This window comes from Tripterygium wilfordii, chromosome 6 (genome assembly GCF_013401445.1).
Source record: "Tripterygium wilfordii isolate XIE 37 chromosome 6, ASM1340144v1, whole genome shotgun sequence".
NCBI classification, from domain to species: domain Eukaryota; kingdom Viridiplantae; phylum Streptophyta; class Magnoliopsida; order Celastrales; family Celastraceae; genus Tripterygium; species Tripterygium wilfordii.
This window is the reverse complement of record NC_052237.1, coordinates 7,870,716-7,882,959: the sequence shown is the minus strand read 5'-3', so window position 1 is coordinate 7,882,959 and position 12,244 is coordinate 7,870,716. Positions and strand designations below refer to the sequence as shown.

Genomic DNA, 12,244 nt, shown 5'->3' with positions numbered 1-12,244 from the left:
TCTTTCATGTGCACATCGTAGGTTATCACACCTTCGCACCATAACTGATTGAGCTCATCTATTAGAGGTTGTAGATAAACATCGATTTTGCTCTTTGGATTTTGAGGACCCGGAATGATTATTGTCAGGAACATAAACTCCCTTTTCATGCACATCCCAGGTGGTAAATTATAAGGAGTCAAAATGACAGGCCAACATGAATAGTTCTTACCAGATTGTCCAAAAGGAGTGAATCCATCCGCACACAAACCTAATCTTATATTTCGCGGGTCTGAAGCAAAATCTTGATATGTTCGGTCAAAGTGTTTCCAAGCTTATCCATCTGATGGATGACACAGGTTGTTGGACTCGCTTCGATGCTCATAATGCCATCTCATCTCCTTTGCTGTAACTGTTGAACTATAAAGCCTCTGAAGTCTGGGAATCAGAGGCAGGTACCACATACGTTTAACTGGAATATCCTTGTAATTTCGTCGTCCAATTCTCCGAGGTTTATAACGGTCTGCCTCGCAAAATTTGCACTGCCTCTCATTCGCGTCATCCTTATAGTATATCATACAACCGTTTATACAGCAATCAATTCGTTGATACCCAAGTCCGAGTTTAGACACCGACTTCTTGGTTTGATAGAAGTCTGCAGGCATCCTATTATCTTCCGGCATAGTCTCTTTCATTAGATGAACAACGTCATCGAAACAACCTTGGGGCATATTATAGTCAGCTTTAATGCTTAATAACCTCATCGCAGCTGACAACTCTGAGTGTGACTCGCATCCGTCCCATAGTGGAGCTTGTGCAGCAGACAACATGTCAAAGAAAGCTTGTGCATCGGGATTAGGAGGTTCTGGCACAGCATATTGGTTGTTATCTTCTCCCTGTAAGAACTCATTCCCAATCGAAGGCCCAGCAGCGTCCATCACCATCTGCTCGTATGGATTGAAATTATCCCGATTATTGTCTTGCCAATAATAATTTACAGCATCTGCTTCCACATCGACAGTCACCATAGTGGGAATTTCAGGCATTTCTTCACCATGAGCTGTCCAGTAATGATATCCAGGCTGAAAACCTTTTCTGTATAAGTGCACCCTTATATCATCCAACCCCTGAAATCTTGTGCATTTACACCTCACGCATGGACACCTTATGGTTCCTGTGTCCATAAATCGTGGATTATTTCCACATGCATAAGAAATGAACTCTTCAACACCACTAAAAAACTCATCACTAGGTCCCGTTCGATTGGGACCGACCCTGTTGTACATCCATTTACGAGACTCAGGAACCTCCATTATCAAAGGAAAAAGATGAAGCAGGGAGGATGAAAGGGAAGAACAGAATGAACAAAGAGAGAAATGGGCAAAAAAGAGGCAGCAACGATATACTAAAATAATTTTATGACATAATAGCGACGGCATTTGCAACGGAATTGAGTCCGTCGCAAACTTTGTGACAGAAAAGTAATTCTTGTGTCAGAAGATAAGCTTTAGCGACGGAATTTGCAACGGATTAATTTCCGTCGCTAATTTGTGCCAGGAAAAGTAGATTCTTATGTCAGAAGATAAGGTTTAGCGACGGACTTTGCAACGGATTCATTTCCGTCACTAATTTGTGCCAGGAAAAGTAGATTATTGTGTCAGAAGATAAGGTTTAGCGACGGAATTTGCAACGGATTCATTTCCGTCGCTAATTTGTGCCAGAAAAAGTAGATTCTTGTGTCAGAAGATAAAAATTAGAGACGGAATTTGAGGCCGTTGCTAACTCCGTTGCTAAAATCCGTTGCTAAATCTGTTGCAAATGTTGACGGGAATTCGCGCCATAAATTGCAACGACTTTTGCGACGAATTTGTTTGCAACGGACAATTCCGTCGCAAATTCCGTCGCAAATTCCGTCACAACATTTTCTTAAATTTCAACAAACGTTAGCGACGGAAATTTCTAAATATTCCGTCGCAAAATCGCTAATTTGCAACGGAAAAATTTCCGTCGCAAATTTCCGTTGCTAAATAAATGTTTTCTTGTAGTGAATAAGTCGCCCTATATCGCATGTGAGCCGTTGGTTGAACTGCAATTATATTGTAGGTAAGCAATCACCCATCCAATAGGTCGTGAGCTCGAATTCTAGCCCTTCTCCAAATCCTAGTTTCAAAAAACAAAAAAAATGGACCTATATCCATTAAATTTTTCTTTTTTTTTTCAGCCACCCTAAAACGTTCACGTGTTTGTATTTAGTACATATCATGATATTTTGAGATTTTTTGAATATATGTTTCTGGCACAATATCTTAAGCATTTAATTTTTTGAGATTGTTTGTATTTAAATTTGGATTTGATGAAAAAAAAAAAGTATGTGTAAAAAAAAATCTCAAAATATTGATATGCAACGGCCAATTTCAATGTTGACATGTAACGTCCTATTTCAATATTTGACCAAGAGTTGGTTGGAAGGAAATGTCCTGATCTGCGACGTCACATATTTTCTCTCTTAAGTATTGAACACCACATGTATATCGTGTATCAAACCTATACTATATATATACACTTGTTGTTGACAGTTTTGATCAGTAGAACCCAAACAACCAAAAATGGAGTTGAGGAAGCCAAAATGTTTTTCCTGGTTAACGTTCAGTAGGATGAAGAATGATTCCGACGATTATATTTCATTGCCATACTCATGTCCACCATCAAAGGAGAAATTGATTGATGAAATCGCCAGAAAGCCTGCCGGATGGAAGGCGACGCGATACATTTTAGGTAGGTAGAGTTATTTTGATGCATATGATTTTATGTCTATTCTGAGGTTGGGTTTAATTTGTTTGTAAAATTGAGTGTGCAGCAAATACATGTTTTGAGAGATTAGCATCAAATGGTTTGGCTGCAAACTTTATGGTGTATTTTGGAAGAGAGTATCACATGGATCAAGTTCAGGCTGCAACTATCCTCAACACTTTCTTTGCTGCAATCAATTTTATGCCTATCATTGGTGCCTTTGTTTCCGATACGTTTATCGGCAAGTTTTGGACCATCACCTTTGGATCCTTTGCCTCTCTTCTGGTACATATATCTATATATATACACATCTTTGTATCTCACAGCCTAGCTATTGGGTCTGAATATATATATATATATATATATATATATATATAATATATGTATATATGTTAACAGTCTCATCAATGCTGACCTTTGATAGGGAATGCTGATTATGATGATGACGGCAATGTTACCGATGCTGCGTCCTCCACCTTGCACCCAAGAACAGCAACAGTTAAGCCAATGTGCAGTCTCCAACAACACTCAGATCGGTTTTCTCGTTTTGGGGTTAGTTTGGATAGCCATAGGTGCTGGTGGTATAAGGCCCTGCAGCATCCCCTTCAGTATGGATCAATTTGATTTAAGCACAGAAGAAGGAAGAAGAGGGACAAACGGCTTCTTCAGCATGTACTACACCACTCAAACTATTGTCATGTTGATTGCTACAACTCTTGTGGTTTATGTCCAAGAATCTGTTAGCTGGACTTTGGGATTTGCCATCCCCGCCTTTCTTATGGTTTGTGCCATCATCCTGTTCTTTGTAGGGAAGAAAATTTACGTCTTTGTAAAGCCAGAAGGATCCATGTTTTCCGGTATTCTGAGAGTATTTGTTGCAGCTTACAATAAACGACACTACATGCTATCACCTGATGGAAAGACAGATGTGACTCTCTATGATCCTCCGACATATGGGAATACACAATCCAAACTTTCCCTCACTAATCAGTTCAGGTGAGACTCTCTACGTGCTTTCGAGGATAATATGCAAGAAGATCCCTTGAAGTTTCCAAGGACTCCGGTTGCATATTACTCTATTTTCACTGTATCAGTCATATATATACTACACACATAAATGTATATATAGTACAACTAAATCTACAACTTGCCCTTCTTGTTTCTTCAGGTTATTGAACAAAGCTGCTATAGTTGAGGCATGTGATGTAAAACCTGATGGTTCTTGCTCGAATCAATGGAGGCTAAGCAGCATTCAGCAGGTCGAAGAAGTAAAATGTCTTGTAAAGGTTTTAACAATATGGATATTCACAAACATTGGCTTCATTACCGTCGCTCAACAATCAACCTTTACAGTGTCACAAGCCTTAAAAATGGACAGGCATATTGGTTCCAAATTCGAAATTCCGGCTGGTTCGGTGTGTATAATGTCACTGATCACAATTGGAACATGGTTACCATTTTATGATCGATTCATCATGCCGGCTCTTGAGAAAGTCACCAAGAATGAAGGCGGGATTACGCTTCTCCAGAAAATCGCATTGGGGCAGTTTTTTGCAGTTCTGACAATGATATTCTCCGGATTGATGGAGACCAAAAGAAGGGGTTTGGCTAATTTGGAAGGTGAACAGATTTCAGTGCTGTGGTTAGCTCCTCAACAAATCCTTGTAGGCTTATGTGAGATGTATCTGATGGTTGGCCTTGGAGAATTTTGTAACAAAGAATTTCCTGATAGTATGAGAAGCATTGGCAATTCTCTGCAATTCCTCACTAGCACCGTCGCGAGCTATTTGAGCAATGTGATCATCAACATTGTAAGTGACACCACCGGAAAGAATGGCCAGCCCCAATGGTTGACTGATGATGTTAATACAAGCAGATTGGATTATTTCTACTTCCTACTTGCAGGCCTGATAGCCTTGAATTTCGTTTTCTTCATGTTCTTCGCCAATCGATACCATTACAAGTCCAACGTCAAAAAATATTCTCCGTAGCAGATTTCTGGTTTTGTGTTGAGCTATATATCTTTCACAAGAACATTTAATTCATTTATGTTGTAAAGCTTACAGTTACAATACTTGTAATAAAAGCAGAAAAGAAAAGCTGCATGAATGCATCCCTACTATGTATAATTGCTTTCTTTCTAAGGACATCGGGAAGCACAAACCAGGTGATAGATGAAAGTCAAGAACCCATTCCAGCCAACAGGAATTAGAAATATTCTAATCTATCTTGATTAAGGTCATTTGTTAACCAATTGGGGTGGCAACGAGTTCCGGTGATTTTTAGTTGTTGGCGGTCCAACCCCATATGGGTTGTAGCCAACTCAAAAACCAATTTAATTTGAAATAAGTCATTGATGCATTAATTAAGCAAAATAAAAACAAACACATATACTGTACTAAAATAATAAAAACACGCGTTTGTGTTATATTGACAAAAATAAGCTGGTCAGCATGATTAAATTGGCTACATCTAATTACTCTATTTAGAAGTCTATGATGTAAGATATTCTTTATTCAAAAGATTTATATTTATCTATATATCCTAAGTGAGAGGAATTCTCCTATGTGGACCAAAATCCAATGGTTATAATAAAGCACAACATAAGTGGGGGTTACAAATTTATTATGGGACCCACTACATTTATGGTTGAAAAACAAGTTCACAAAGTTGGTCCACATAGGAGAATTTCTGTCCTAAATGATACTGCCAAGCCAAAAAAGACTGTTAAAAGAGAAATTTATGAACTCGACATAGGATGGTTGATTGGAGTTTGTACCTCTATTTTGAGGTCCTAATATTCTGTACTTAGGAGGTTCAGCACTTAATTAATGCATTTATGCTTATTTTAATTAGTTTTACTCTTTATGGACATTTCTCATTGGTTTATGGAATCGGTATGGTAGACTAATGATGATTTGGTCTTGAGTGTGGAACTAGAGTGTTGGCAAAGCCGAGCCTTGTTATGAACACTAATACATAAGATTAGGTGACTTTCCCTAAGCTTTCATCGTAAATCAATGAACCCGATGGCCTCCATATTTGCATTGAAGTCCTTATGCCCAATTTCCCTTGCATTTGTATGATTGTACACAATTTCATTGTGCATGGTTGTGTGCTTGCATATTAAATACCTTGAATATGAGAATTGAACGCCCACCAGGAAGGATTAGAGGTTAGAGCTTTTTATTAATTGCTTTCTTTATACTTGTTTTAATTTGGTTACGAAATGCTTATGCTACAAGATATTTGGCCCTCTTACTCTCCGCACTTTATTCATTATTCTTTGCGTTGAGCTCTTTAGTTAGTTATTTGCATTTATCTATCAAAATTGCATTTGTTTCCCTATGGATTCGATACTGGTCTCACCGGATTATTACTTGCCGACTACCTTGAACTTGAGGTAAGTTCACCCACATACTATTTGGTGTTGGCCAAGTTTTTGGCGCCGTTGCCAGGTAAGTTCACCCACTATAAAGATGCCTTCTGCTACTATACTTCTCAGATATGACAATCTTCCAAAGTGCATTTTCTTCCTTGATGAATCTCCATACCCACTTGACTAATAGAGCTTGATTTTTCAATCGGATGTTTCCAATTCCAAGTCCACCAGAACTTTTTGGTTTCACCACTAGATCCCACTTGACACTGTGGAACCTCTTCTTGTCATCAAAGTCACCCCAAAGAAAACCTCTCTGTAAATACTCCAGCTTTTTAGCTACTGCCACTGGAATTTTGAAGAGAGACATATAATAAATAGGCAAGTTAGCTAGGGCTGATTTTATAAGAATTAAGCGACCCCCAATTGAGAGTTGTTTCCCTTTCCAGCTTGCCAATTTCCTCCTGAAGTTTTCAACTACTGGCCTCCAAGTTTTTTCAGCAAATTGAGGGTTGTTATCAGAGGCATTTTGGTGATTAGAATTTTTGGGTAAGTCATCTCCTTTTCAAGATGGGGGGCCGTTGAAATTGTCTAAAGTTAATTAAATCTCATCGATCCATTTCATCTTATGGTTGAGATTTAATATCAACTCACTAACTTGGTTCTTTGAGACCTCTTCCCCCAAAATTGGTTCGGAGTAGCACAGGGAGGGATACAACAAAAGTGGAACAACGACATCGGCCACTCTCACCGACGACGACCATGACAACCTCTCTTTTTAATTTCTGTCATTAAAGAATAAGATCCACCGAACTGATCTTTTACCTCAATACCATTCGTTATTTTCACCATGTCAAAACCCATAAATCTACAACCACTTTTCTCTTCATCACACTCTCAGTACTGATCTTTCTGTCGCCATTGCCTTTTCCTTTCTCTTCCTATTATACTCTTCCTCATCCTCTTTTGATTTGGCATCGACGGCTCACAATAGATAAAATTGAGAATTCAAATACTATTGATGCTTAATTCTTTACGTCAAACACAAGTTGTGATATATAGAGGAACGTAAACTACTTAACACTATACATGATAACCAATCCTATTATAAGTTGTTGCATATGTATCCTTATATGATGAGACGTGATCTCCATTGAAGATAAGAAACAAACTCTATTGTTGAATGATCAGCACAGTTTGTTGAGGGCAGCTGAGAGCTTTTTATTGATTTGATAAGGATAAGTTGCGCTTGTGATTTGTTCATTGAACTATCTCTTGCCTTGAGTAAGTTGCACATGAGTCAAACTCATCATTCGGTATGCTCAATCCAGTTGTGGAAAATCATATGGGCAACAACCTTAGCTCTCCAAATAGTCTACCTTATCTCTCCATGTATTTACCTTATCTCTCCATAATACCTTATTTCTCCTTTGGTCCTCACACGTTTGTTGACCATCACCCCCTTGATTGTTATTTTCCTCCCGCAAACTAAGCCGAGGGACGAGGCAAAGTTTGGTTTGGAATAAAGATAGTAACGCTTTTGAACGCCATGCAATTTTAAAAATAGAGTGTCAAAGTGTATACCAGATGAGGGTAGTCTATTGATCATATAAATAGTTGTACTGACTGCTTCAACCCAAAGGGTAAGTGGCAAGCCACTATGAAATAGCATAGTTATACCGAGTTCTCTGATTACTTGATGTCTCTAATCAACCATCCCTGCTTGCTTAGGTGTATAAGGACAATATAAGTGTTGAACAATATCTTGTGACCAAAAATGTGGTCTCAATTTGTTATTAACAAATTCACCTCCTCCATTAGAGTGAAATTTTTGATTTTTTTTTTGTTAAACTAACGTGCAACATAGTGTTCAAAATAAAGATAGTTGTCAGCAAATTCATTTTTAGATCGGAGAGGAATAAACCATGTATATCAAGAATAATCATCTACAAAACAAGCATAATAACAAAATTTTCTTGAAGATAAAATTGGTGTAGGGGCCATAAATCACAAAAAAAAAAATCAAATATTGTAGTGCTTGAATATAGACTGAAAGGTAATTCGCGAAGTTTTCCTAGTTTACAACTATCACAGAAGAATTGTGACTTATTGAAACCTAGAACATTAATAGCTCTTTTAGTCGTCAGAGAAACTAAGTACCCATGTGGAGATGACCCAATCTTTGATGCCAAACTTTTGTAGTTCCTGACTTAAAATGGTTTGAAAAATGAGCTTCAGGTGGGTTATGGAAAATGTATAAGTCATCGTTGCGTGTTCATGTGATTAGTGGTTGACATATTTCTCATTCCTTTACACAAAATCCAACATTAGAAAATTCAAGATTCAAAGGGTACTGACTAGTCAATGACTTACGGAGAGTAAATTTTTCTTTAAGTCAGGAACATGCAATACTTACGGTAATTTTAGGGCAATTTGTTTTCCTTTTATGCTTGCTTCACCTATGCCTTTAATAGGCAAAAAAGATCCATCCCCTACCAAAACCGAATCAAATCCACAATAATGTTTTAAAATATGAAGTAAGTTAACATTACCTGTCATGTGATTTGATGCACCAGTGTCAATAGTCCATTCTATTTCAGTAACTATGTTATCTAGTCTGAGTATGGCAAGAGCATGGGGAAGTTCTTTAGTCAGATGTCGTTTTGCAAGTTGACTCCACCAGCAGATTTGGGAAACATAGCCAACTCTTTTGCAATGTGTACCAACCTCATGAATATATATTTCTCTCTCGGTAGGAGACATCCTCTTGTATCATGGTGATGGTGATTTACGAGACGCATTGTTGTACTGACTGTTATGTGCACCTCGTTGTTCATAGCCAGAGTTTTGAAACTAATTTTGTGAGCCTCCTTGTGCATGAAAGCCACGACAATCACTGAAAAATTGATTAGTGTTGTGTCATCCTCCTTTTGAATGTTTGGCACCATATGAGGCTTGAGCTCCATATGAATTACCCTGTTGTCTCTGTCCAACAAAGGCAAAAGAAGTGCCAGATCCATTTAGAGGTTTAAGTGAACTTACATTGCTTTCGAGAACTAACAAGTTCCATTGATCGTGGCATTGCAGCTGTGAAACAAGTTCCGAATAGGTTGAATGTGGTAGCCGCATCATGGTGGTGATGAATTGTCTATAGTTCGATTCGAGGCTTGAGAGAAGGTACAAGACTTTATCATTGTCGGGGACTGGTTTCCTAATTGCTGCTAGACTATCACAGACTGACTTAAAAATCTAATTGTGATCAATTGTTGATGTGGTATCACTTTTGCAGAGGAACAAAAGTCGATGCTGCAAAGAAAATTATCTTTCTTGTGAATCTTATGCATAGGCACTCTCGAGAGAGGACCACACAGATTGAGTGGTTTCTAGCCCCATCACCAAGCCAAGTGTTTCCATAATGAATGTTGAAATGAGCACTTCATAAACTGTTCGATCCGGCTTCCTCCATTTGATAATTATGGGTTCGGTTCTGTGCTTGTCATAGGTTCAGCTTCTTTCCCATCTTCACCAATTGTTTTTTTAATGACTATTATTGTTGATGGTGGTTAGGGGCCACCATTTGGCTTACTGGCCTAGTCCTGGCCTTAGCTCGTTGGCCAAAACCTGGCATGAACTCAAAATTACATCGACCCCTAATGGTGGCATCTTATGTAAGATGATCCACAAGATATTGGCCTCTACTTGAGCTAATGCTTGTTCTCTCCATGTAGAGTAATTGGAGGAGTCTATGTGTTGGGTGATGAATGCTAATGTTGAGGTTAGACAAATGCCATTTATGAATTTTGATGTCTGTGTATGTTTTGGGATTTTGAGGAAAAAAAGAGGAAATAAACGTGTGTGGTTTTGCGAGAGTCTGTTCATATGTAGATAGAAGAAGACAGGGAAATTTTGGAGAAAGCAAATGTCTGTGTTTGGTTAGCTTGTGTTCAACACAACCTCTGATACCAAGATAAAATTATGAATTCAAATATTATTGATGCTTAATTCTTTATGTCAAACACAAGCTATGATATAAAGTGGAACGTAAACTACTTAGCACTATACATGGTAACCAATCCTATCATAAGTTGTTGCATATGTGATCTCCACTAAAGATAAGAAACAAACTCTATTCTTGAAGGATTAGCACGGTTTGTTGAGGGAGGTTGAGAGCTGTTTATTGATTTGATAAGAATAAGCTGAGCTTGTGATTTGTTCATTGAACTGTCTCTTGCTTTGAGTAAGTTGCACTTGAGCCAAAGCATCATTCAGTATGTTCAATCCAATTGTGGACAATCACGTGGAGAACAACTTTATCTCTCCATGTAATTGCCTTATCTCTTCATAATACCTTATTTCTCCTTTGGTCCTCACATGTTTGTTGACCATCACCCACTTGATTGTTATTTACAATCAATTGCTCATATACACACCAAACTTAACAATCTGATTGTGATCTTGAATTCATACGATGGGTTTTGGTTCAGGTATGAATTCAATAGCATGCTGTAAAACTTCTAAAACTAAAATGTTGGAGTATTATTTCGGAAGGCCTAGCCAATAAGTATTATTTCTAACATGAACTTCTGCCAGCTAAGTATCTTGACATGCCTTTGGGTTCAAATTAGAGATTGGCCAAGACTTGGAGACATGTTATGGATAATCTCAAAATTAGGCTAGCTAGCTAGAAAGGGAGACAACTGTCAATTAGAGGCAGAATAACACTCATCAAATCTCTACCATGAAACAACTACAAAAACAATTCTTTTAGGGAGATACAATTGAGCAAAAGAAACTACATACTGTGATTTGGTAGCAGGTTATAAAGTCAATCTAGAAGACTACACATTGGGGACATAAACCATAAAAATCAGGCTTTGTTATTCAAATGGGTATGGAGATAGATGAATGAGAACAATACAGTGTGAAAAAGTATCATCGGTGAAAACTATAAAATCTCAAAGAAACCAAATCATCCCATCTCCAAATATAAACTCCTCCTCTGCTCTCTGGAAAAATATACACTATCTATTCGCAGACTATGGATCGCAAATAGGTGTTATAAAAAATGAAGGAATTGGCTTCTCTCTAGGAAATGGGAGACATAAACGATTTTGGCATGACAAGTGGGTAGGAGATGTAGCTCTATGTGTTGTATTCTAGTGGCTCTTCAGTGTTTCCTTACAACAATCAACATCAGTTCATCAAATGGGTGTGTGGGATAAGCTCAACTGGGATTGGAGATTCCAATGGAGGAGGATGTTTGATTGGAGGAGGTTCTGGTGGTGGTTCTAAAACATTATATCTCTCTGCTTACCTTTTAAGCCCCACTAGAAATGCTAAGGTAATAAGGAAATTTTCTCCTCAAGGAAAGTTCTTAGTTAAATCTCTATGTTTCAAGTTACAAGAAGCCTTACCCCAAGCATTACCCCAAGTAGCAGTAGCTATCTACAACAAAATATGGCAAGGTTCATTACCCCAAAAGTGGAATTCTTTGTCTGGACCTTGTTGCTCCAAAAGATCAATATTAGGAACAAGTTGGCACAAAAAGGAATCATACAGACTAGTGATAATATATGCCCTTTCTGTTCATCAAATTCAGAAACAATAAATCACATATTTTAACCAATGCGATGGGCCTAGATCGATTTGGTACTCCATTATAGATTGGTGGGGCATAGCATGGTGCCCTTCTGGAGATATATGTTCTGTTTGAGCAATGGACTAACCTTGTCAATGGTGCAATACAAAAAAAATGTGGAGTACGATATTCTATATAATAACTTGTTCAATTTGGAAAGAAAGGAATAGTGTGATATTCAGGGAAAAATTGGTTGACTAGAGCAATGTGTATGAACTCATATTTGTCAGGCTACATCATTGGATTACCCTTTTGGTGCCATAATTTTCATACTCAATTATCTCTGTCCTTTAGTAGTGTTAAATTGTGGTCCAACCACAACAAGACAAGAACCAGAGAAGATCTATAGTGGATCCCCTCATCTACTTGGTCAGCTAAAATGGAATGTGGATGGTTCATCATTAGGGAAACCTGATCCAGCTGGTATTGGTGTTGTTATGAGGAATGAAAGGGGACTT

The 12,244-nt window shown here is 38.0% G+C and overlaps 2 protein-coding genes across 2 annotated transcripts; one reads left to right on the top strand and one right to left on the bottom strand.

The window, feature by feature from the left end:
- Positions 1-314: 314 nt before the first annotated feature.
- Positions 315-1,292, bottom strand: LOC120000664. Its single transcript, XM_038848791.1, has one exon. The coding sequence runs from the start codon at positions 1,290-1,292 to the stop codon at positions 315-317; it is 978 nt and encodes a 325-aa protein (XP_038704719.1).
- A 1,293-nt stretch (positions 1,293-2,585) lies between these two features.
- On the top strand, positions 2,586-4,760 carry LOC120000663 (putative protein NRT1/ PTR FAMILY 2.14). Its single transcript, XM_038848790.1, has 4 exons — positions 2,586-2,754; positions 2,837-3,054; positions 3,194-3,765; positions 3,938-4,760. Exons 1-4 carry the CDS (start codon positions 2,586-2,588, stop codon positions 4,758-4,760), a joined length of 1,782 nt encoding a protein of 593 aa, XP_038704718.1.
- The last annotated feature ends 7,484 nt before the right edge of the window (positions 4,761-12,244 follow it).

What these genes read in the sequence shown, in the direction of transcription:
- LOC120000664 (XM_038848791.1), bottom strand. Translation starts at nt 1,292, where the DNA reads ATGGAGGTTCCTGAGTCTCGTAAATGGATGTACAACAGGGTCGGTCCC.
- LOC120000663 (XM_038848790.1), top strand. Translation starts at nt 2,586, where the DNA reads ATGGAGTTGAGGAAGCCAAAATGTTTTTCCTGGTTAACGTTCAGTAGG. An exon ending in GGCGACGCGATACATTTTAG is followed by an intron (nt 2,755 to 2,836) that starts GTAGGTAGAGTT and finishes TTGAGTGTGCAG; the next exon opens with CAAATACATGTTTTGAGAGA. An exon ending in GATCCTTTGCCTCTCTTCTG is followed by an intron (nt 3,055 to 3,193) that starts GTACATATATCT and finishes GACCTTTGATAG; the next exon opens with GGAATGCTGATTATGATGAT.